At 40.8% G+C, this 24,917-nt stretch overlaps 1 protein-coding gene across 1 annotated transcript in view; it reads right to left on the reverse strand.

The window, feature by feature from the left end:
• ATP8A2 (ATPase phospholipid transporting 8A2) overlaps positions 1-24,917 on the reverse strand; it is a gene marked incomplete at its 5' end in the record, with an annotated part of 434,715 nt that overhangs the window by 212,911 nt on the left and 196,887 nt on the right. Inside the window, 2 exons of the mRNA XM_018566377.1 lie at positions 14,197-14,307; positions 18,787-18,970. Coding sequence (XP_018421879.1) covers positions 14,197-14,307; positions 18,787-18,970 — 295 coding nt within the window. The remainder of the gene's footprint in view (positions 1-14,196; positions 14,308-18,786; positions 18,971-24,917) is intronic.

Below are 24,917 nucleotides of genomic sequence, written 5' to 3' on the forward strand. Positions count from 1 at the left end.
TCGCCATGGCAACCATCAGTATCCGGCGGCCGGCGGGCCCCCCATCTCTGCGCCGGGAGTGTCGGATGAACGGATGATCCGACACTCTCGGCGCAGAAATGGGGGGCCCGCTGGCCGCTGGGTACCGATCCGGCGCTGGGACTGTGCTGGGCCCCCTAGAGGCCCGAGGCCCTGGTAAGTCCGCACCGCCTGCACCGGCGGTAGTTCCGCCACTGATGGAAGGGAGATTTACAGCACACACACAGGGACCATGGGGAACAAAAGTAGTCACCCTCCAGAAGGAAGGACAGTGTCAGCACCAATTCAGGGATGATTTGGGGATGTATAGAGTGATACACAAATACGCTACATTTTTGTTAATCATTAAGGTACTTGGATGCATTTTTTGGATTTAACTCCTGAGTTTAGTGTCACTTGAAGTAGTTACAGAAAATTTTTTATTGTATCCATTGTATCTGTATTTATACCTTTGATATCCTTTTTTTTTGCATCTGACTGTTGCTGGTCTTCCTGGCGGTAAAGGAACTCTAAGGGCTTGTTCACACAAAATCCGGACCAGATCTGCATGGGTTTCTGCACATGCAGTGCAGTGTGTTTTGTCGCGTTCCAGGACGTTTTTAGTTTACATTGCGCTTTCTGTGCGTTCCAGGGCGTTTGCATGCGTTTTGGTACGATTCAGAGCAGAAAAAAATAGGGCATGCTGCAGTTTTTCCACATGCTCTGGAACTGAACGCTCTGGTGTGAACAGACAGGGTCATAGAAAAAATGGAATCATTAAATCAAATATTGGGGTGCCACACTTTATGGTTTTTAATCTGATAACCCTTTTGTGTGAACTATATAATACCATTGGAACCAAGCAGAGTTATTATGCAGTACAATTTCATTGAAGGACCATCCAGAGTATATTTTTTTAATACAAATTGTACTTTCAGAACATCATGCATACTTTTTTTGTTTGTATTCATTGGCATGCCACTTTCTTTTGTATACTAGCAGTATAGTACTATACTCATCCTAAAATATCTACTGTATACACAGTGATAAAAGAAAGAAATACATTCTTGTAGCAACCAATTTAGGCAAATTAATCACTTTTATTCTAGGGCTATGAATGGTAATATACTAGTTGATATGGGCAACAAGAAATGCTCTTAGTAAAAAAATATCAAGAGCAGGGACACAAAAGCAAAGGAGGGAAACTCAGCTTTTGGCTAAGCTGTCACCACTCAGAAAATGTTAAAGGTTTGCTGTAGTCACAAAACTGCAGTCAGTTTTTCATTCAGAAGTTGCTGTAGTGCACCGGTTCACCCCACTCCCTTTTGTCACTAATCTCTGATGAGGCTGCTTTAATACCTTACTATATGTTAGTGAATCACAAAGTAGCGGAACTGCAAACCATCCAATCATTTGTGTAGAAGCTGTAAAAAAAAATATATTTTTCACTTTTTAACAAAAGCAAATTGATTTAATATTGGGGATTAACTTGTCCCCATGTTTTTAATACTTTACATTATGGGTTTACATCTGCATTAGGTTATTCGTAAGTATAGTTACCTTTTAAGAACCACAGCCAAAAAGCATTCCATCAGATCACAAAAATCAGTTCAGTGTTACAGTGATGTGTCTGAAAATACATTATCTGTTCATAATTTTTCTGGGCAGCGTTACATAAAACAAAATGGTTCAGGGTTGGTAGCCCTGATAGGTGAGAATAATTATAATGTAGGTACAGAGAAAAAAAACTGCACATACTGCGCCTGTAAGAAAAATACATTTAAATACTGATATCTCTAAATTCTAAAGACTTTGCCTTACCTGATAAACAGTGAAAGGACATAGGTAATCAAGTAACTGTTAATTGGGGTATGGGAGGGGGGTCACAATATGATAGAGGCATTCAAAGGAAGGCTAATTTTACTAATATAACTGAAATAACTGGAATCAAATCCCACCAAAGATGCCATCTGTTGTGGCAGTGCGTGGCAATGCCACTGAGTATGCTGGCAACACAGTCACCCAGGACTCTCAGCCAGAGGGGCTGAGAGGTTCCAGAATGCAAATAGTTCTGCAAGGAAGAAACTGGTCTTTCAGTTTCTTCCGGTTTTTCCGGATTGTAACTGAGATCAGAATCTCTGGGATTACATTTCCAGTCCTGAGGTCAGATGTTGCCGGTGATCAGGTGGCTGAAAGCAGCCTCATTAAGAGCCCAGAGCTCAGAGAGTTGGTGTGGTGTGTGCTGGAGGCACGCAAGGGCCAAGCCAGGTGGTGTGGTGGAGCCACACACACACAGAGCAGCCAGGGAGGCTGGAGGATAAGTGTGGAAAGATGCTGGAAGCCGTTAAAGGGTATAAAGTGTCCTGAAGCGTTTTGTTGAGGCAAACTTTAGGCCTGGTTCACACCTGGGCGTTTTGTAGTGCGTTCGAACGCTCTGCAAAACGCTCAAACACCGAAATCCCATTATTTCCTATGGGTATGGTTCACACCTGGGCGTATTACAGGCCGTATGAACGCGCTACAAAACCCCCTACGCCCAAAGAAGTACAGGAGCTTCTTTGGGGCATTTTTGTCTCGCGTTTCCATTGGTATAAAGCCAAGTAGCCCACGGAAACGCGCCAAACGCGCATATTCGATACGCCTAGGTGTGAACCCAGCCTTAAAGTCCTGGAATTGGGACACTGAGTGAACAGCTCAACCTTGAGTCGGTGAGACAATTTACTTTGTGTTATATGCGGAAGTTAAGCCTGAAGTTGTGTTTTTCACCTGTGAGTTGTCTGAAGAAAAAGAATATAGACTTTTTGGTTTATGAAAAACCCTGTGCGAGTGCTCTGTGAGCTCCCCAACATTACACTGTATAGACTTTGAAGACTATTTTTTCCCCCATGAGAATTCCCTCCAGTTTTGCCTCAGGCACTAAAAACATACTGGTAGGTTAAGTGGCTACTATAAAATTTGCCCTATTTTTTTTGAATGAGGTACGAGCATTAGATTTATGTTCTCTGGAAACAGATACATAATATGTCAGCACTATATAAATACAAGTACAAAAATACAAATAAATACACATTTGAATTAAATGTGATACATTTTTTTTTTAATAAGGCCATTTTTGTATCTAGGCTTTTAGAATTAGTAGAATCGTAAACTTATTGAAGGGGTGGAGAAGCAATTAATATGCATACATATTACTGTGTGTAGATATAAACACAATACATAGGAACTTTGTGTGTATTTGACCAGAATATAGAAAAATAAACCTAAGGCTGGCTAGAGTTTGTCAGCCATAATATCTTGGATTCCTTCAGATACATTCTTTCTAGACCACCCATGTCAATACTTCTGGAAATTCTTACTGGGCCTGAGAAAATATCCCCATATTTTACATATTGTGTGATTTACACCTCTAAGGAAAGATATGCAGGAGTTAGAAAGAGAAGACTCATGAAAAGGACCATCCAACAAGCTACTCAAAATAAAATAAAAATGATAAGACAAAAGGACAAAATAAAAACGTGATGCAACCCATAGCAACCCAGCTTCTTTGTTCTGAGAAACCTCTCTGGGATATGAAAATGAAATACAGTACTTGTTTGGCACGGTCAGTCAAAGCTGTGGAGGATCCCCAAGGGTAAAAGCAAAGTCCTGGGTTGATTCTCCCCACAGATAATACCCACAGGGTTTAAAAAAAAAACTAAACCTGAATCTGCTTTTTGTGATCAATCCAAAGCCATCATGACTCACCTACTACACCTACTACAAAAATTCAACTGCAAGTTGAATTTTTTTAAAACTTAAAAACATAAGTCAAGCCAAAAATGTTTTTCTAGTTTTGGATGGAGTGGGGAAAGATTAGAACTCTTGCTGGGTTTTTACTTCTGCTCAGGACTACTTTTCGGAATCTACCCTAACTTCATGTCCTGTTAACAATGGTTTCAACAGACAAAAAGTGAGGAAAAACCTGCAACAGAAACATGAATCTAATCGTAATTCTAGTCTTCTCCTACTCTAATAAAGAAAAGCATTTTTATTTCTTTATGTGTTTCTGTTGGAGAGTTGATATTACTTCCTGTCTGACAAAACAGTATGAGCAGGACAGGAAGTGAGGATATAGCTCTCTAATGTAGCTGCGTAGCAGTAAAAACTGGACAGGTGTCCTAACCCTTTCCCAATTTATCCAAAACTAAGAAATTTGGCAGTGCATAGACTAATTCTGTTCACAGAAATCTGAATTTGTATAGATTGATTAGTGAGGGCCATGCTGGTTAACTGTTGTGTTTTTACTGCCAAGTCCTGAGCTCAAACCTCAAACAACAAGCACTGTTTAAGGGACAAGCATATTTTGCTGGTTTCTCTAAAAATAAAGTTGACTTACTCATATACATTACATTGACAGTGGGAACAAATGAAGGGACATGTCTTTGACATGGCTTATCCACTGACTGCTCATTGCCGACATGGGCCGCCTGACCACTCGCTTCTAGCCACCTGCCTCGACCCCTGCCTGGATCCAACTACGCTCTCATTTCTTCTTTTTGTCTCCTGTCAACTGGCTGCTGACCCGGACTGTCTGACCATTCTCTGGTTGTCTCCTGTTGGGACCTCTGCCTTATCCTGACCACAATCTGGACTACTGTGTCCTCATTGGAGCCCTCCTGTCCCCACTCATCCATTGGTAGGGTGATTCGGGGGGGCCGCAACCTGGTACCAGCAAGCAACAAAATCCATCTCCACAAACAGGAGCTCTGGTGTAAACCGGTTGGTGCTTAGACTCTGCCCCCCAAGTGAGTGCGTGTCACCGGCCACAGGGTGTCACCTTAACAAAACCTTAAGGTGCAAGTGCAAGCCACCATCCAATTTCCTAAATCAAGAGGCAGTGAGAAATTCTGCAACTTTATCAAGCACTATTGATCTATCAATGTATGTGCATGATATCTCTCACTGTGGCTCTCCAAGGAAATAAATATTTGCTTAGGTGATGTAAAGACGGTATAAACTCTGCATAAAACATTTTCTCCAACACCTTCTGTAATATACTTTTCTACTTCATGAAAGCCAGGGAACTTCTCCCACAAGCCACCGTCTGAAGCTGCAGCACACTCCCTCACACTTTCAGTACTACTTCGTTTTCTTGCTACTACCAATGAAATCACACTCATATTTTCAACTCCAATCTTCTTTGTATTGCAAATTTTGGCCTCTTTCCAAAACATCCTGAACAGTAAAGCTACACTAAGTCCTGTGTGCTAGCAAACGAGAAAAAGAAACGTGAATCTTTGAAGACTCCCAAAGTGAAGTCTATTGGCAAGAAGCCCAAAGTGTATTACAAGCAGACTAGATTTAAGATTATAAGCTTCTTAATGCTAAGATAAGAAAGATGAATTTAGCTAATAGATAGTAGGAAGCTTAGATCACAAAATGTACTCTGCACAGGCTATTTATGAAGCAAAAAAGTCAAGTAGTTGCTCCGAGTTTTGCTATAAATATGAATATACATCTCCCAGTTCTGCAATTCACAGTCCACTTACACTACTGCTTTGTAGGAGATTTCTGAAATGTGTTTCCATATTGGTATCTGGAAGTAATGTTAGACTTAATTAAACAAAAAAAACCTCCCATATTTATTGTGTATTACAAGGGTTTTCAGCAAATTATATTGCAGATTGCCACCTGCTTCTGTTTTAAAGCTTATATAAAAATCTGCAGGAAGGATGACCTCATCATCCTTCAGACAATGTTTAAGTGGAACAACACCCAGAACTGTGTTTTTGCAGTTGTGGGATTGGGTAAGGTTTGCAACATCTGCCAGGTTTTTCAGCCTGTCACCCCTTTGTAGGGTTTTATCCTTACCTGTGGCTGTGTCACCTTGACAGTAACAATTTCCCCAATGGGGAGGAAACAGCAATGACACTTAAAAGTGCTTTGAGCGTTTTCAGGTCCTCACTCCCCTGCTGTAAGCCCTGATAAGGGTGGAGTGTTGTTGCCCACAAAACGCATTGGCTGTTTTTTGTGTAATCAAATTGTAAACAATTGAAAACATTTTGGATTCTCTCACGTTTGGTTTGGTTCTAAAAATGAACCCTTGCAGTGGGGGCTACCAACGCACTGCAAGGGTTAACGGCTCGTTTTAGTCTATATGCTAAAATAAAAAAAATATACTCACCTGATCCTTGGTCCCGTTTAGCTGCTAGACCAGTCTCCCTTGCCTCTTCTACCCTGGGCTCTGGTGGTTTAAGGACCCTGGATGTCATCATGTCTAATGCAGCTGCATTAGATGTGAGAACACATGGAGACATTCCATCGCCAGAGCGGAGAAGAAGAGAGGTGAGGGCTCCTGCAGGGCGGAAGATCAGGTGAATATATTTTCTTCTTTTTAGCCCCAGACCAAAATGAGCACTTGGGTAGCGCAAGGGTACATTTTTAGATTGCCTTGAATGCTTCTTTAAAGCAGCTTCCAGTTAACCATTGAGGAAGGCCTGTCTGCTGAAAGAGCTGCCTTAATAGAGTCAGTGAGTTTGCTTGAAAACCTCTGTAGATTTGGACTTCTGAATGAGCATGTACCATGCAACACTTAAAAATTCCATTCTGGAGTTCTCACACCCTGCTTAATGAGACCTATAGTTTTGAAATCAGCAAAGTGAATGTCCTCTGCTGATTGTAAAGCTCTAGCTCTGACACAGCATGGGGCTTGTTGGACCTCTGAGAGACCACTACTTCCACACAGAGAGCAAGAGTCATTTTCTACAGTATTCTGGCAGGGGACAGGCTTTTCTACTCAGGTACTCAGGCTTTTCTACTCTAAAGAAAACTTTTCTACACTTATATTCAGCTGATTTAAATAGTTAATTTGGGCATTAAATATGAGACAACATTAATTTCTACAGTGCTTTCTTTAACAAGAAATGGCCAATTTGTTGCTTTGTCACTATTTTATAGGCTGCTTGGTCAGTTACTACAGGTTTAGTCGTTGCTCTTTAATTCATACCAATGTCACTAAGGCTCAACAGTTTAGTGTTTGTGATTCTGCAAATAAACAGTAAAGTGGTGTTAAAAAGAACTCTACTATCTACCACCGAGTGGATTGTGGGAAGAAACACATATCCTTTGCCAGGTGAATCAGCTTCCTTATATGTATCCCATCTGCATACTTAGCTAGTTGTCTGGAGTTCAGCTTCAAGAAAATATGTCCTTTCAGGCACAACATACTGTAGGTTTCCCATGAGTACCTGATCGGTACAGAGTTTGGTCAGCTGTCACCTAGGAAAGTATTACATATACATACAGTACATGCTGTGGTCTGTGTCTGTCATTGGCCGACACAGAACCAGGAATCTTTTAAATATCCTAAACTATTTACTTATTTTATTTTTTGCATTTACCAGGAACAACCACATCATGGCTGCAAATTCTGCCTCTGTTGTTACAGACTTCTGAGTCTGCTTTTAGTGCAGCCTTTCTCAACCAGGGTGCTGTGGCTCCCTGGTTTGCCTCAAACCATTGTAGTAGTGGGACTGTGATGTGAAGGGGGTTAGGAAGTCTGATGTGAAAGGGGAACTGTGATACAAAAGAGGGGCTCCTGATGTGAAAGGGGGGACACCTGATGTAAAGGAGGCTGATGTGAAAAGGAAGAAATCTTGATTCGAAGGGAGCACATCTATATAAAGGGGAAAACCCACGTTTTGTGTGTTTTTGCATTGGGCTCAAAATTTTGCATAAAGGCTGCCGTGACTCAAAAAAATTGAGATACACTGTTTTAGTGCATCACTATTGCTGTATATTGTATGTGTTTCATGAATACACCACATTTCCCAGTGGACTGAAATTATCATAGTTTTATTTCTCTGATAAGTATGCTCCAAAATGAGAAAAGGGTTTACAACTGATCTCTACAAGCCGCTTCTATTTCTGCTGATGGTGTTGTGCAGAGAAGTTAAAGAACGTAGGGCACACACTGAACTCACGTACGAAGAATTAACATACTGTAAAATCCATACAGCAAAATCCATACAGCAGCACTAAGTCTAAATACATCTCTGTTCATTACCTCTTCCTTAAACGGCTGGTTTGTATTCAGGCACATCCCTAGAAAAGCCAAATAAACACAGACCTTCTCCTGCCAGGAGGCTCGGCCATTTAGCTTGGCTAAAGCAACACTGTCCAGCTAGTGGTTATTCACCACAGGAACCCCTTCTAAACAATGTGCACACGTGAAAATAAAAAGCGTGCACTTCGTTTATTTTTCTACATGAAATTCAACAGAAGCCCTGATTTGATCCTGTGCCTGGAAGTGCAGCTCTTCCTGTTAGAAGACCATCCGCTGAGCAGTATGTTTGCATTAGATCCCAGGGGCTTTCCACTGAATTTCACTGCACCTTCTCTTCCTTTACATTTTTTTATTTATTTTACAAAGCATCTTGCAAGTACTTTATCGACACACCTAAATGGAATAAAATTTCACTTCTGCCAGCAGAGTCAGCGGACAAGTCAACATAAGGCTCAACCTATAAAAAGCTTCGCTTAAAGAAAACACAAAACAACATAACTTTCATCCATGTTTGCACATGATTGGATGATGGAAGTCCGCAGAACTTCATCTAATTCACTAAGCTGAGGGGAAATTGCCTTGCAAAGTGAACAGCCTATTTGCCTTTAGTAAATCAACCTCACTGTGTATGCCGACGGCAAGATTAACCACTTAGCAACTTCTTAATATTTTCACACACATGAATAAATCTGAATTTTTGGCTAGAAAACAGCTTCAAACTCCCAAACAATTATATATTTTGTGAAAGCAGAAGCTCTGCAGAATAAAAAAATGCTAGTTGCAATTTTTTATGTTGCATGGTATTCGCGTAAATGTTTATCAAACCAGTATTCTTAGGATACATTGTGTAAATAAATACCAAACATGTCAAGCCTTAAAATTGCGTGAGCCTGTGAAACCGCAAAAAACTACAACACCCAAAATTTCCCAAAGGCAATGTTTTAAAAGCTATTATTGCTCATCAGTTTAGTGTTAACAGTGATTGATGGGCCTAGAATGATTGCTCTCACTTCGATGTTTGCGACAATATGTAACATGTGTGGTGCAATTTTAGTTTTTGAACATAGGCGCACCTGATGCGTGTTTGCGTTTGTATGTGCGCATACATGGGGCCGCGGGACTTTCAAACTTTTTTGCCATTTTTTAAATGTTTTAATATGTTACTATAATTTTTTTTTACACTTAACTTTATTGCTATCACATAGGGAGCTAACACGCCCCCTATCTAATTGCAAATAGTATGTGACAGGTCCTCTTTATGGATACACCAGGGGTCTATTAGTCAGCTAATGTCATCTAGGGACCCCAAAGAAGCTGATGAAGCAGAGATCTGCTTCATTTTTATTTACTATTCTATCTTGGAATGAATGGAGTTTCCAAACGAAAACCACATTCACTAAAAGAAATACGTTCAATCGAGAAAACATTTCCAACATGCTCCTATGAAAATGTTCGGGAACATTGTCGTTTTCGTCTGTCGATTGCACCATACTATTTGACAGATACGAAAACGAACGTTCCGAAAACGTCTTCTTTCATACAAAACTCTAGCTGTGTATATATTTAAAATAGATAACACCACTGCGATGACAATACAAACTAGTGAACTAAAACTGTGAAATAAATAAATCGAATTCAAAACAAATAACGTGCGTTATGCACAACGCATGTACAGTGAAATCACAACAAATTGTTGTTATCTTGCTAAGTGTATAGACACATAAATCATGAACCATATGTATAAATGTGGCAAAAATAATTATAACATAGTGCTATTGTATATCTTGAAGCGCACTCATGTAGAGCTGTGCTCTAGCTCTGTGTATACCCTACTTTAGGATCCTCGAGTCAACACATTCTAAACATTAGTATACATTTTTCTTTTTTTAACCTAGACACAAACAAGCAGTTAATCCTTGCAGGGTTAATACAATGTGTGCCCGTAGATCTCCTTTAACCTCCCTGGCGGTATGATTATGTCAGGAATTTTGTGCCAAAAGACTCACGGTCAGATGATGCCGAAAACAGGCTAAGGCGCAACAATGTGAGGGTGGTCGGCCTCAATGAGGGGACTGAGGGCGCGGATCCCACATCCTTTGCGGAGGCCTTTTTAGCACTTTTCTCTGCATTCCCGAGTCTGGCTCGGGGTTACCGCTCCTGGTATTGAAAATTAACCCCGAGCCAGACTCGGGAATACCGCCAGGGAGGTTAAGCTTGTTTTTCTTTGTTTTCACCTGGTGGTTCTAAAAATAACACACTTCCTGTCCTAAGGTGACAATGTTTGCTCATTGTACCGTAATGTATCTAAGTAGAAGCAGCGTTGTTGCCCTAGGAAAGGAAGTGTGTTAGGACTTCAGAATAAACCCCCACTCATCAACTTCATAACATGGCGGTTATTCTGTAGTTCACATAGGTGAACTGGCCAGAGCTAATAACATTGTTGAGATAAATGCAGAATGCAAAGGACACAGGACAAGGCAACTGGACTTCCTGTATTTTTCTTGAAGACTTTTTACTGGTCATCCAACCAGTTTTCTGGGGCAGCATAGAAGAGCCAAACCCTCTGGTCAGGATTCAGCAGTATACCTACATCTAAAGGAAAAAGGTCACTTCTTTGAAGACAGTCAAGTACGCATCCTAGATAGGGAGGAGGACTGGTTTAAAAGAGGTGTGAAAGAAGCAATTTATGTAAAAATGGAGAAGCCAAGTTTGAATAGAGGGGGGGGGGAACAATGCTGTTTTAACACCTCTCTCGGCAGGTTAATAACACCTCCTAGCTCCAATTAAGCAAATGCAATCAACACCTGGTTGCAATTTACAGATTATGTGGATTGGAGCGACATTCACCATAGTTATTCCAAGAGAATTTTTGTACAAGTCATTCTGAATTGAGAAAGCTGGTTGGATGACCAGTGAAACGTCTTCAAGAAAAATACAGCAAGTCCAGTTGCCTTGACTTATTTTTTACAGATATACCATGACCTGGAAGAATGAGAACCTTCACAGACAGATATAACAACACTTTTTCAATGGTATATTAAACAACCCAAAAGGAAGCAATTGATAAAAGTTTACTGCTCGGGTTTACACACATTTTAAAAGCGAACAAGGAATTGTTGCCAGAAGAATACTACTACACACAGTAGATGTACACTCCTGTGGATAGGAACTATACTGATGCTGCAGATCCATAGCAGCAGCTGCAGAAGCCATGATGGAACCAATTATATATAATTACATAATTCCAATTATCGGTAGAGCTAACAACACGTATTGTTACAGGCTCAGCACACATATGCTGCCACTGTTCCAATATATTCAAAGCTGTAGATGTTCATCGCTCTTGGGTAGCAGAGTTTATAAAACACTGCAAACATATCTAGAGGGATCTATTTTTCATGTTTTTTAGATAAACCTGTAAATGATCAGTTTGTAAATATTGTTTTTCAATGTGTTTGTAAAGCTTTGCTTCTATGTATGGTTTATAATTATAGACAGTATGTACATAGCCGCAACGTTATTTGCTCATAATATACGGGCGCTTCTTTCTGCAGTGCTGAACAATGGCTGTGATTATCTGCTCCTTCTCACAATGCAAGTCAATTTCCACTAAAAACAATGCACTCGCTGTGTGGCTGATCTATTATCTTACCGTTGTTAAGCTGGCCATACACTATTAGATATACTCTGTCCATCCTGCAGGCTGAATTAATAAAATCTATTGTATTCTGACAGTGGGTACCTGTTGATGTCTGAGTACGTGAAAAGTGACTGAGGCGGATTTACTGTGGCCACTGTTCAGTGGACAAATTTCGGCCTGGTTCTTTCCACCAAAAGTTGATTGAATAATTGGCTTCTCTCAAGCCGGCAGGGCAACTCACTGCAAGAATTTTTGTCTGATTCCTAAATTTGCCAATACAGACATCCCAACTCTCCCGGACGCTCCGGGAGTCTCCCGCTATTGGATAGCGGCTCCCGGCCGCCCGGGAGAGAAACACTTCCTCCCGGAAAGGTTTATCTGCTCGATCGAGCAGATAAACCTTTCCCTGCGATCGTTTTTTTTTTTCTTTTCTGACATCGGGAGCCGCGGCCCGACCGTCAGTCAGAAAAGAAACAAAAAGGCATACGAATCCATAGCTAGATTCCTATTGGCTATTGCACTTTGCAATAGCCAATAGCAAACTAGGTTATGTACCCGCCCACTGCTGCTGTCAATCAGCAGAGGGGGACCTGAATTTTTCTATCAGGTCCTCTTCCGGTGATTGAAAGCAGCAGAGGGCGGGTGCAATAGCTAGTTTGCTATTGGCTATTGCAAAGTGGAATAGCCAATAGGAATCTAGCTATGCATTCTTATGCCTTTTTTTTAATATTCTGACGACTGCAACTATCAGAATACTAAAAACAAAATCAGAAAAAAGCCTGCAGATAGCAAAGAAGCTATTGCTTCCTCTGCTATCTGCCATCATTTCAGGGGGTGCTCTCTCCCAACCCCCCTAACCTCCCTCCACGGATAGGGGGGGCGTAGAGGGCAACTCCCTGAAATGAGAAGGACACCTCCCTGAAATGGCTTCTTTCAGGTTGGGATCCCTGCCAATATTCTAACAGTGTAGGACAAGCCTTAGAGAGTGCCTCTGCAAAGTCACCCCACAGACCCCCTTACATTCAACTTATGAGCACTTCGCCACCACTCCTTACTCCGTCCCTACACTTCCCGGTATGGGCAAGTATATGACCTGCTAACAGCCAATGGCTAGGCCCAAGGACTGTCACATGAACTGAGAGAATTACATCAATGCTTTCCCTGGCATCAACACTTCTGATTTCTGTGCCAGCTACAATGAAAGAAGAAGTGCAGGCATGGTGAATATTAGGGGGTCTGTCATGTGGCCCTGCATAGACAAAATGAGTGCATCTCTTTTGTTTTTATCCTGCAAGTGTCTTTTGATGTGCTGTCCTGTTTATTAGCTGCACATGAGGATGCTTCTGGTCACAAGAGGTGTTTCATAGTTACACTATTAAAATAACTGTATGTATGTATGTTTTGTTCTCCTAACAAATCTTTCTACCAATAAACTGCATCATGCAGTCTTTTTTCAAAAACTTAGAACTATGCAGTCCACATAAGCAGGCACAGATTACTAAAAATAATACTATATAGTATGTATGCATTAAAAGAGTATGCAGAATGAGCTAGCCACCATAGCCAGTAGTGTTCACCATAGCCTCTAAATTCACTAAGAGCCTCTGACATCACTGGGTATGACTGTGTGAAGTTACATCATTTGTTTCTAGTGAATTTATAGGATATGTATTGATCAATCCAGAACTGAACTATTAAAGCCATATTTTGTTCCATACGCAGTATGTATGCAACAGAATGTACACAGAAAATGAAATGTTTTTCAATGACTGATTCAGCAGGCCTTTCCAATAAACAGATAAGGAACATTGCAACATGAGCAGCATTCTGTCACTAGACTTCACGGCCCAAACAATAACCACCATTGCATTCTGGGTATTTAGCCTAACTACATATGGGGTTTTCCTCAAACAGTATTGTTGACAAGCCCTGAGCATGCTATGAACAGCAGAGAGGAGATCACAGCCATTCTTTTGCCCCCGTAGTCCAGAAGGTCATAATATCATATCTTCAGTGACACAGATATCAAAGCAGAAGCAATTTTTGTTCAAGCTGTATTTAGTAGCGGTAAGCTATAGCCCAGGATTTATTTGCGGATTTACCTTGTGTGTTGCATTGAAAGCATAACTGCACAGCCCAGGCCCATCCAAGATCTGGCTATGTAAACCACTGTTTGAAGTTGAAATATAAAGAGCTGGGAAGGTCCTGAATGATTACTTAGAGGCTTGGAACATGTGCCCTCCAATATTGTGGCAGCTGTCTCTGTGCACTTAATGGATTTTGTGCTTGGTGCACATCATTCAAGAGACGATGTGAATATGGTAAACTGAGCCATTCTTGCAGTCTGCTGTGCATAAGCTGAGAAGGGGAACTCGCCACTTGATAAATGTCTATGTCATTTTGTTCTGTTATACTTGGCTTGCATTAAGGCCAGGCAGCGGATGTCCCAAGCAAGGCCGCAGACAATACTAGCACACTGGCCTGATGTACTTGTTTGGTTTGCCATTAATCTTACCTCGATGATGTAAAGGACCACATTCTTGTAGAAACAGTAGAGGATGCATTTGGTCACACGATTGTAGCTCCAGGCTCCGTGGACTAAAAGAAGTTTCTCCAAGTAACAAAACTATAAAAGAAGAAAGAAAAAAAAAATGTCAGAGGAAACCTGATGCGAAACTCTAATAACAAGTCTATGGCACGCACTGCTTTTGACTTGGGGGTAAGGGAAGAAAATGATTTAATGTGCACACATTTTCTAAAGTTTTATAATGTAAAGCTGAGGCTGTGTGTCACATCTTTATTAATTGTAAAATAAATTAATTTACAGTAAGGAAGAAATGTGAAGTAATAGAAGAAAAAAGCCAAAATCAACACAAGCTGTACGCCTCTATGGTCACTCGAAATGATGCCTTCTCCCACATTGTACAGGGGTGCAGATTCTACAGAAGACAGCCAAAGTGAAGACCCTGCCAAATGCTGGCTATACAGGGGGTGCTTGAGGCAAATGTCTCTCATTCCCTTATGACAGGAACCATACTGATTAGCAAAACAATTACACATGTTTATTATATGTATATGTTTATAGTGTTGTTTGTTACAATAAAAAAATAATGTGTAAGGCCAAAATTAAAGTAACATTTAACATTGATTCAAATGTACAAAAACATAGTGAAAGAAAGGTGAAGAAATACTTTAGGGAGTAATAGTAGTTTCAACTTTTTTTTTTTAAGTTCTAACTCTAGAAAATGTGTGTTTAACGTTTGGACATTTTGAGCTCTCCACCATTCCATTCAAGCCCCATACCAGTTCAACAGAATATAGAAAAAAATCTGCCCAAGAGTATTATGCTCTTCTACACCACCTGAATCAACATCCTGCCACCATCCCCAACCGGTCAGTAAGCTCTTTGCTTCTGCTTATCACAGCCCTTATTGCTACTATAAATATTTTGAAACAGTGCTTTAGTACACATTCAGCATCTGTGCACCTTTTCCCTTCATCACAGGTAGTGGGGGACTGCTGACTCCATATATAGTGGTTTTTGAAACTCCTGGAGAGAAGATAGGAGCATAGTAGACATCTATGGCAGGGCAGAAACAAAAATGTGAGCACTGAGCAGACAAAAAGGATACATGGTCAGCACTAACAAACTGGAGAATACTGCATTTCCTGCTGATATTAAATGGCTCTCACTGGAGTGTCAGGAACAGAACCTGGTCTTCACCAAAGCTGTTGAAGGTACAGATCAACTTGGACGGGCCTCTGGAAAAGAATCACCAAGGCAGAAATTCGTCCCTTGACAGTGCTCAAGGCCAACTGCTGGTCTAGGCTAGAGTGGAGGAAAGATAGGTTGCGTTCCACGGAGTACTTAATGGGGCACTTCACTCCAGACGAAATAAGCCAGGTGTGATAGAAGACATTGCGGAAGGTCAACTTCCTAGCTTTTAGACGTGTAGTAAAAACAGCTTTCAAGAGGTCTTTGCCTTTGAAGAACTGGGCTTCAACATACAAGCTGTTAAAGCCAGTGCCTGAGCAGCCGGGTGGAATACCAGTCCTTGGGGCAGTAAGCCTGGACAATCCAGAAGTACCCATGGAGGGTCTACCAGGAGTTTGACTACGCCTGCATATCATGGTCTCCTAGGCCAGTTGGGAGCCATGATGATCGACAGAATACCCTTCATCTTAATACTGCAAAGGAGACAAGAGTTTCAGAAGAGGGAAGGCATAGATCACACTGAACTAGTCCCCATGGAGTCACCAAGGTATCCACAGCAAAGGTTTGTGGATCCAAGAGGACAGGGCTCTACTGCAATGGACCATGACCCTGGACCTGTAAAGCACACTGGGACAGCTACAAACACTGTACAAAGTGCTATGGAGAGTGGATCCAGTGCCCTAAACACATTACAGGCCATCCCCGCATCTTCTTTCTGGAAGGGTCTGGGTACAGTTTATCAAGGCACTGCTGAGGAAAAGACAGCTCTGGATAGCTGCTGTTAGGTGCTACAATGCATGTGAGCAACATTTAGCGAAACTTGCTAGAAGAGTCTTCAATAGAATGTGCAGAAAAAAGATGTACTTGTCTCAGAGCAAAGAGCAAAAAGAAGGCATCCATCAACTAAAGACACTAACAAAAACCTGAGATGAGCTGGTAGAGATTATACAAGACTTTGATTGATTGACAGTGACAAAGGGAGCTAAATAACCCAGTGGTTAATGAATTTACCTCCCTGTGCCCTGTGATTTAGAATCAAGAAAATATACTTTGTATTGAATTATCACAGACTTTACAGTAATCCTAAAACGGCTTACATTTTTTATGAGCAGTCCGTTTACATTTTTGGACAGTTGGCCACCCTTGGGCGCATAATTTTTCCCTATTTCACTACTGAAAACCCAGTATTTAATCAACACCTGGGTTTGTCTAAAACTGCCTTCAGAAGAGGATACTTCAGCTTTGCAGTTCAAATCACTTCTTACATGCAAATACGTCAGATATGCACAATTAGTCCAATACCTGTCCCAATGCATCGCCATATTTAAAAAAAAAGCACAAATTGAGAGTTAGCACTTAAAAAAAAAAAATTCCTGTAATTGATATCCACATTAGAGAAGATAGTGCTCTTTTGAAGAGCGTGATGGTAGAAGCAGGTGCTGCCCTCAGACACTGACATGGGCTATTGTGTATAACAGAGGGGAGCTTGGACCAGCTTAAATGAGCATTCCACCTCACTGACAAAACCATTGTACAACTCTCACCCAGCTACATTACTGGCAGAGTCAGAATATGAGACATGAATAGTAAGCTCTTTAATGCTATTTGGAAGGTGCTAACCCAGAGCAGATAGCAGATAATTTATAACACACACATTGCTTTGTTAAGGAGAACATGGCAGTTCATCTGGAAAGAATGCACAGGCTATTTCAAATGTGCTGTGACCAAGACCTAAAGTGTGATATATAAATCATTAGGCTTCGAATTAATATGATTTCTTCCAAACAAGAGGAGAAGGATAGGCATGGCTTTATAACTGACTTATAAGGATGCCTACAGAGGTTTTGTTTTTTTGAATGATATCTTACTGATGTCACTACAACTGAGAAGAAGGTACAGGAAATGTTTTCCAACCAATCAGTTGGTCCTCTGTGGTCTGCATGTCGGTTTCCATGTTGCTCTACATAAATAATGTTTGTTATATTATTTTATACTGAATTTTGGCTTTATATTATATCTCTTTGAGCCCATATGGTGCTTTTTCACTCTTGCTTCTAGTTTCTGCTGTTATTACTGTACATGCTGCTGCTATCTACAGTTTTTGATGAATTATTTGACCATATAGTGAAGGAACTTATTTTGTGTATGATTTTGTGTATGATGAATGCTTCTGTATATTAGCTGTATGCTATAACCAAGTTTTTGTGAATTATTGTGCATCATCCACATACCCGTGAAACATGTATGTGGAGTACCTTTTATAATAAATTGACAAAATCTTAAATGGTCACAAACTTTTTTGAATTTCAAGTCTTCTTATTTACAGTACATTCACATTATGGTCATTGTTAACTTTATACATTCACATTAAATGAGCCTCCTCTACTTGCATATGGCTTGATATAAAATTGATGGTGTGCAAATCCAACAGAATATAACTGGGCAGAAAGGGCCGTGTCAGTGATTCACAAAGTCTGGAACTCGACTTCCTAACTCCTTTCTGTGGCTAAAAGGAGCCTTCTGTCAGGCTCATTCAAACCAGATGCGACTGAAAATGTACGTACTGTAGATTGAGTTTAAACACTTCAGATGTATTGTGACGTCTTTGGTAGGTCTCCTTTCAACTGTGTTGCATGGAAAACTGTAAGATAATGCAACCTAACTGTAGCCACACTCCTTCCCTAAAGAAAACCTATTCTAAGAGAAATCTGTAGACTGCCATTCCTGACCCGACAGTTGCCTGACTTCCTCTTGGCTTTAATACTTTCTGAGTTACAGTCCCAGAACAAGCATATTTTTACATTTACGTGCCCCATAGTACTGAAGCCACTGGATCAATATGACAGTCGGACAACTAGCATTTTGATAAAGAGAAGGCATTGCGAATTTCCAAATGTATACTTGCATTACCTCTTTGTGTAAAGGTCTTAAATATTTAATAAGATTAAGTAATAGCATTCCCCTGGTTTAGTTTTACAAAGAAGACCCACTAGCTCAGTGGCCCTTTTACAGATATGGCATAACTATATAAAAACCTCACTCCCAGACTATGAACTTATGGACCTATAAATCTTTCTTGGCACCCAGTCAAAGGGACATATATCATATTTAGAGGGGATGTTTAGACACAAGTGTGCTGCGTGGCGCCTCTCTCCCACTGCTGCTAGCTATACATTTGCTTATAGGAAATGCAATACTTTATAAAATATTTCTCAGTGGGTTTGGATGCTGTAAAGTAAACTGGGGGTATCTAAGGTGCTGGCTTTGGGTTTTGGTGTTGGCAAAGATGATATCCCCCTATGAATTTGCTAGATTCAGAAGTTGCCTCTTAATACATCTAGCTAATACCTCTGTCAACAGTCTACAACAGCTGTTCAAGGGGCCTCTGACCTGAGCTATAGCGTAATCGGAGTTGTTGGTTGCCTGCATGCCCTCGTTCCCGCTGATCCCCACTCCAACGTGTGCGGTCTGGATCATTCCAACATCGTTGGCACCGTCTCCAATGGCCAGGGTGATGGCATTGACATGTTTCTTTACCATGTCTACAATTTCAGATTTCTGCAGTGGAGACACTCTGAAAAGCAGAAGCAAAAAACAAAAAAAAATGTCAGTGAGCTACTGTGAAGTTACAAATTATGCCGGTCTTTCTGACGTGACAGCTGTAAACCAGATTTAGACCTAACCAAACCGCTCTTCTTGGAAAGTGACCTAGTTCAAAACGTAATATGTATTGCAGATGTCAAACAATGTGTTTAAAAGGCAATGATATGAAACAACTGCTCTCCACAAGGGTTTCCCTACCTATCATTCCTCAATCATAGCTATTGTGCTATCATTCCATTTTCTGCTTTTCTGCTTTTTCCAGCAATCGTATACTAAGCAGAACGGGTTTGAGCACTATCCAGCTTTTCAGGCTTCCATGACTTGCTGTCGTTGTGCACTAACAGCTGGAGAGACGCACTTTGACCATGCATCGGATTCAGTGATAAATCTTTATCCTCAGCAATGAGCGTGACTGTTTTGGAGTGTGTAGGCAAGGAAGGCCTAGAGTAGAACTTGAGCTGTTACTGTGATTTAAACTTTTTTATAAGCCTATTTAGGCGTATGATGCAATAGCTAGCACTTAGAATCACTTGCAGAATTGAGTGATAGCGATTCATTGGGAAATTCGTAAGTGACACTTTTCTGTGCATTCCCGAGTGGCTCGGGTTTACCGCTTCTGATACTGAAAGTTAACCCTGAGCCAGACTCAGGAATACCGCCAGGGAGGTTAAAGCAAAGGTTTGATAAAGACAGACTGAGGTCCATGGAAACGTTGACAATAAAATGCTGATGCTTTGACTTATCTCCGCTGTAAGGCATGTGAGTGCCTCCATACCTAATTTAGATTTGTATAGATGTTTCCTGTGGATGAGCACCCGGGCATTAACGTTACAAATATAGTGCAGTGGCTGCCATGGAAATATACAGTGTGTATATACAAATATACACACACACTATATTACCAAATGTATTAGGACACCTCTCCAAATCATTGGATTCAGGTGTTCCGTGAAATTTCCTTGCTACTAAATATTCCACGGTCACCTGTTAGTGGTATTATAACAAAGTGGAAGCAACTGGGAACAACAGCAACTCAGCCACAAAGTGGTAGGCCACGTGAAATGACAGAGCAGATTCAGTGCATGCTGAGGTGCACAGTGTGCAGAAGTCGCCAAATGTCTGCAGAGTCAATAGCGACAGACCTCCAAACTTCGTGTGGCCTTCAGACTGGCACAACAACAGTGCGCAGAGAGCTTCATGGAATGGGTTTCCATGGCCAAGCAGCTGCACCCAAGCCTTACATCACCAAGTGCAATGCAAAGCATTGGATGCAATGGTGTAAAGCACGCCGCCACTGGACTCTAGAGAAGTGGATACATGTTCTCTGGAGTGACGAATCACGCTTCTCTGTCTGGCAATCCGATGGACGTGTCTGGGTTTGGCGGATGCCAGGAGAACGGTACTTGCCTGACTGCATTGTGCCAAGTGTAAAGTTTGGTGGAGGGGGGATTATGGTGTGGGGTTGTTTTTCAGGGGTTGGGCTTGGCCACTTAGTTCCAGTGAAGGGAACTCTTAAGGCATCAGCATACCAAGACATTTTGGACAATTTCATGTTCCACAACTTTCTGGGAATAGTTTGGGGATGGCCCCTTCCTGTTCCAACATGACTGCGCACAAGTGCACAAAGCAAGGTCCATAAAGACATAGATGAGCGAGTTTGGGGTGGAGGAACTTGACTGGCCTGCACAGAGTCCTGACCTCAACCCAATAGTACACCTTTGGGATGAATTAGAGCAGAGACTGCGAGCTCGGACTTCTCGTCCAACATCGGTACCTGACCTCACAAATGCGCTTCTGGAAGAATGGTCAAACATTCCCATAGACACACTCCTAAACCTTGTGGACGCCTTACCATAAGAGTTGAAGCTGTTATAGCTGCAAAGGGTGGGCCAACTCAATATTGAACCCTATGGACTAAGACTGGGATGCCATTAGAGTTCATGTGCATGTAAAGGCAGGCGTGCCAATACTTTTGGTAATATAGTGTATATATGGATAGATAGATAGATAGATAGATAGATAGATAGATAGATAGATAGATATTATAATTTATTTTTATGGAAAATGTACACAACGATAAACCATCTATTTATTATTGCAATTGAATCTTTACTTGAACTAAGAATTTAAGCATTTCATTTGATATAGGATGGATTAAGTTACTTAGTTTGCAAAGTATTCTGGGTTTTTAAAAAAGAAAGCCCAGCACTATTTCTGCAGTTGTTCTGCAGATACAAAATCCAGAAAGATACCATCTCTACACCAAATGTACACATTCATGTAAGACATTTTACATTTCCTTTTAGAAAAGAAACAAAAATGTACTTTTAGTCCTGGATATGACACATAAATAAAATATACATCCAGCAACTTCTGCTAAGTGCTTTGGTATCATATATTGTTAATGTCAATGTTTCTAGAAAACCTGTGCAAAAATGACAAAAGTGGTTTCCATATGTATTGGCTATAAACACTGACACAACATATATAATTGCTACCCAAAGGCTTTGCAATAAAATAAACAATGCTTACAGCACATTATTAAAAAAAACGTTCTTATAAACGTGACTTAAAGGGAAAGTTCCAATGCATCTGGCTGCACAATTACAGGCATATTAAAAAGAAAAGAAGTAAAGCTTTCAAACCAATTTCACACAGTTCCCTCACTTCTCAGGTGTGAAGTATTTGTTTTCCAAGTGTTGTAACACTAACCACACAATGTTACATATAGCGTAGGCCAACATCTGAGCCTCAGCAAGCCACTTGCAACTACTTTATCAAAACCAGCCTGCAACAAATTGACTGGGCTGTGGAATAATTACGACGGAGCCTCTGGAAGTGGAAATGTCATCTTGTAGATTGTGTTATTTTAGAATTCATCTGGAACACATTTTGCAAGCACTGTCTTGGCACACCTGGAGTTAAGCCTGGTCTTACTTGGCAAATCAGTGTATAGCAAGGTATTTATCAATAGGGAATGATGGTCAAACCAGATACACACACAATGGAAGCTAAGTGTTACAAGGCAGGGAAGGCTGTGTGTTACATTATTAGACTTAATAAACTGTGGTGATTTTGATCTGACTGAACCCTGGAACACAAAGATAAAATCAGCCTGGAGGAATGTTCCATAGAGCTTGTTCCGGCAAAGAGCTCTAGTAGCTGCTGTTTTATTTTTAAAAATGTAGTGTGGACTGTATCCTATAGAGCCATCTGTGTTCTAGCCACGAGTCCTTTACTAAATACTCCTGTTGCTTATTTCATTCTTTTTTTTTTACTTTTCCTCTGTTTTCTATCTTGTTAGTTATATTAATTCCCTTTTCCCTTCTCTCCTGTTTGGACCAGCCTACTGTTAGGAGAGCCAGGCTTGCTCTCTACCTTCTCATTCTGCTGCAGCTGCCGCTTCTACACTGAGAGCCACCGCTCTGCCTTCCCAGCTTGACACACACCACCACTCTCATTGGCCATCGGCAGAGCACTTCCATTGACAGTATCTTGAGTGGTAGGCTGCATTTGGTTTGAGCCACCCAGCCTCCTCGTGCCTGATTAGCTGCCATTCTGTTGAACTCTATTTAGGCATCACAAGGGCTATGGACTTTTTAAAGCATTTTCTGCCTAGCTCCTGACTTCTGTCTCTGTTGCCTTGCCTAGTTTCTACTGCTACTGACCCCTGCTTTGGATAATGGATTACTCTGTCTAAATGCTGCCTGCCCTGAACCTTGCTTTGGATAACATATTACTTTCTCTTGGAACGTCGCCAGCCCTGACTTCCTGCCTGGATATTGACCACCTAGCTTTTCCGGGTCACCTGTCATGGTACTTGATCTCACCCTCAGGGGGCTCCTGGCAGGTGTCCTAGTTCTGTGCATATAGTACCCAAGTCCTTGGAACATCCAAGTACCAGCAGGCATATCAGAAGGCTGCTTTAGGTGAAGCCATATCGTCCTTACACTATTTTTGCCAAACCGGGAGCATTTCAGCCTTTGGCCCACTTCCTGTAGGCATAGATGCATCACTGGGTCTTCTCTCAGGATTCAGGAAAGGTAGAGGAGCCAAAATCTTGCAAAGAAAGATGCTCCAGCACTGTGCTGGGTATAAGACAAGTATTTTGGTTTTTTTCTTCTAGTGCTTTTTTTTTACTTAGTGTTTTTTATGCAAAGCAGACTTTGCATTTTCAAGTATATATGTAACAGATACTGCTGCATACCCATTTACCTAAATAATGAATGTAAATAATTAAATTGCCATCCTCATTTGTCCAAAAACTAAATATGAGTGCTGTCTTACCATAAACTATCTCAACAAATAAAGTTTTGTTTTAAAACACCAAAAGCCCACAATATTAGATTCTATCAAGTGTTACCAAACTTCAATATTGTCTAAAAGTATTATATAAAAATATTTATATTTGTTTTTTTGTGTATCATTTTATATAAATTACTTTTAGAGCAGCAACCCACAGCAAATCAAAGTTCATCTCGTACTGGTTATCAGTGTGTGTTAATGTTTTTAAATCTTTAAGGCAGTTAATTCACTAAAAAAAGAAACTCTTCCTGTGTAATTGATTTCTTACCTAAAACATTGTTAAGGGAATGTATAATGGTATAATCATGAATTCCACAAAGCATTCCCTGAAAGCTGTTTTGAAAGTTTGGGAAATGTACAAATATTATTTATGTCGGCATTCTTACTCTAAACTGATCCTGTGTGAGCAATAAATGCCCAGCACGTTATTGTGGCTCACTGTAGCATTGATTGCCTGTTAGAGCCTGAAGATCTCCTTGAGGCAGCTCACAGAGAAAGTGCACGTGCCATTGTGTTTAGGAAATCGGCTCTGGAAAGTGTTCATAGCAAAATGGCTTGTTTTAATTGTGCCTCACAGCAAAAATATTGGTTTTATTGCTGTCCAAAAAACGTGCCTGAAATCTTTCAACTGTTTATACGATGTCTATGAGCGTGAAGCTGTATAATTCACATATACCATATACTCCAATAAAACAAGAGAGAAACCTAAACTGCAGACACAAAGATTTATGACAAATGTGACATCAACACAGAGGTTAATCCAAGGCACATTCTTTTATAAACTAAAGTCAAACTCAAACTTAATTCATAGGACACTTTCACAGCAAAAATAAATGGCCTCACACATATGTCAGCACAAAATGAATTCAAAACTCAAATTGAACCTGTCACATTTGAAGCAAGATCGTGTCTGTTGTAAGGGCAGATTGAAACAATTTAAAAATCACTTTCACTTTTTGAAGGAAAACTCCAATTTTGTTAAGAAATTGGTACAACATATATAATTGCAACACAAGTCATTTTGTAATATAATATTATCAAAAATTACCTTCCCATTACAAGGTCAGTCCACACACAATCGTGACAAACGTGATATCAACACAGAGTTTAATTCAAGGCATATTCTTTTGTAAACCAAAATCATACTTAACTTTTCTGAACCATGGGTGTAGAAGATACACCCCACACAAACCTCAAAGTTCCCAGGGTATCTCCTAGGCCTTTTTGTGTTTTCAAGCCCACTACTAGTAACACCTAGTGCACCAAAAAATGCATGTGAAAACAGAAAAAAAAGATGAACAGGTGTGTCAAACACTCCAGCTCCAGACCGAAGAGACAGGACCTTTCCCTGATTCCCCAAGGGCACAAGACTCCTGACAGGGGCAGAGCACTCTAGTCCACCTAGCCAAAGCCAGGGGGACTCGTATCCTCATGGTTAGCCGAAGCTGATCAATAACTACTGGTTAGGGGGCTCTGCTGAAGAGAGACCACCTGTTGAGGGAGGAGGGAACCTGATGGCCACACATCCTCCCCCTCAACATTAGGGTAGGACCAAAGACCTACACCTTTCAGCCTTGTGGAGTGAAAAAAACACACAAATAAGTGAAAGTGCA

Source organism: Nanorana parkeri, unplaced genomic scaffold (assembly GCF_000935625.1).
Source record: "Nanorana parkeri isolate BGI_ZX_2015 unplaced genomic scaffold, ASM93562v1 scaffold945, whole genome shotgun sequence".
In the NCBI taxonomy this organism is placed as follows: Eukaryota; Metazoa; Chordata; class Amphibia; order Anura; family Dicroglossidae; genus Nanorana; species Nanorana parkeri.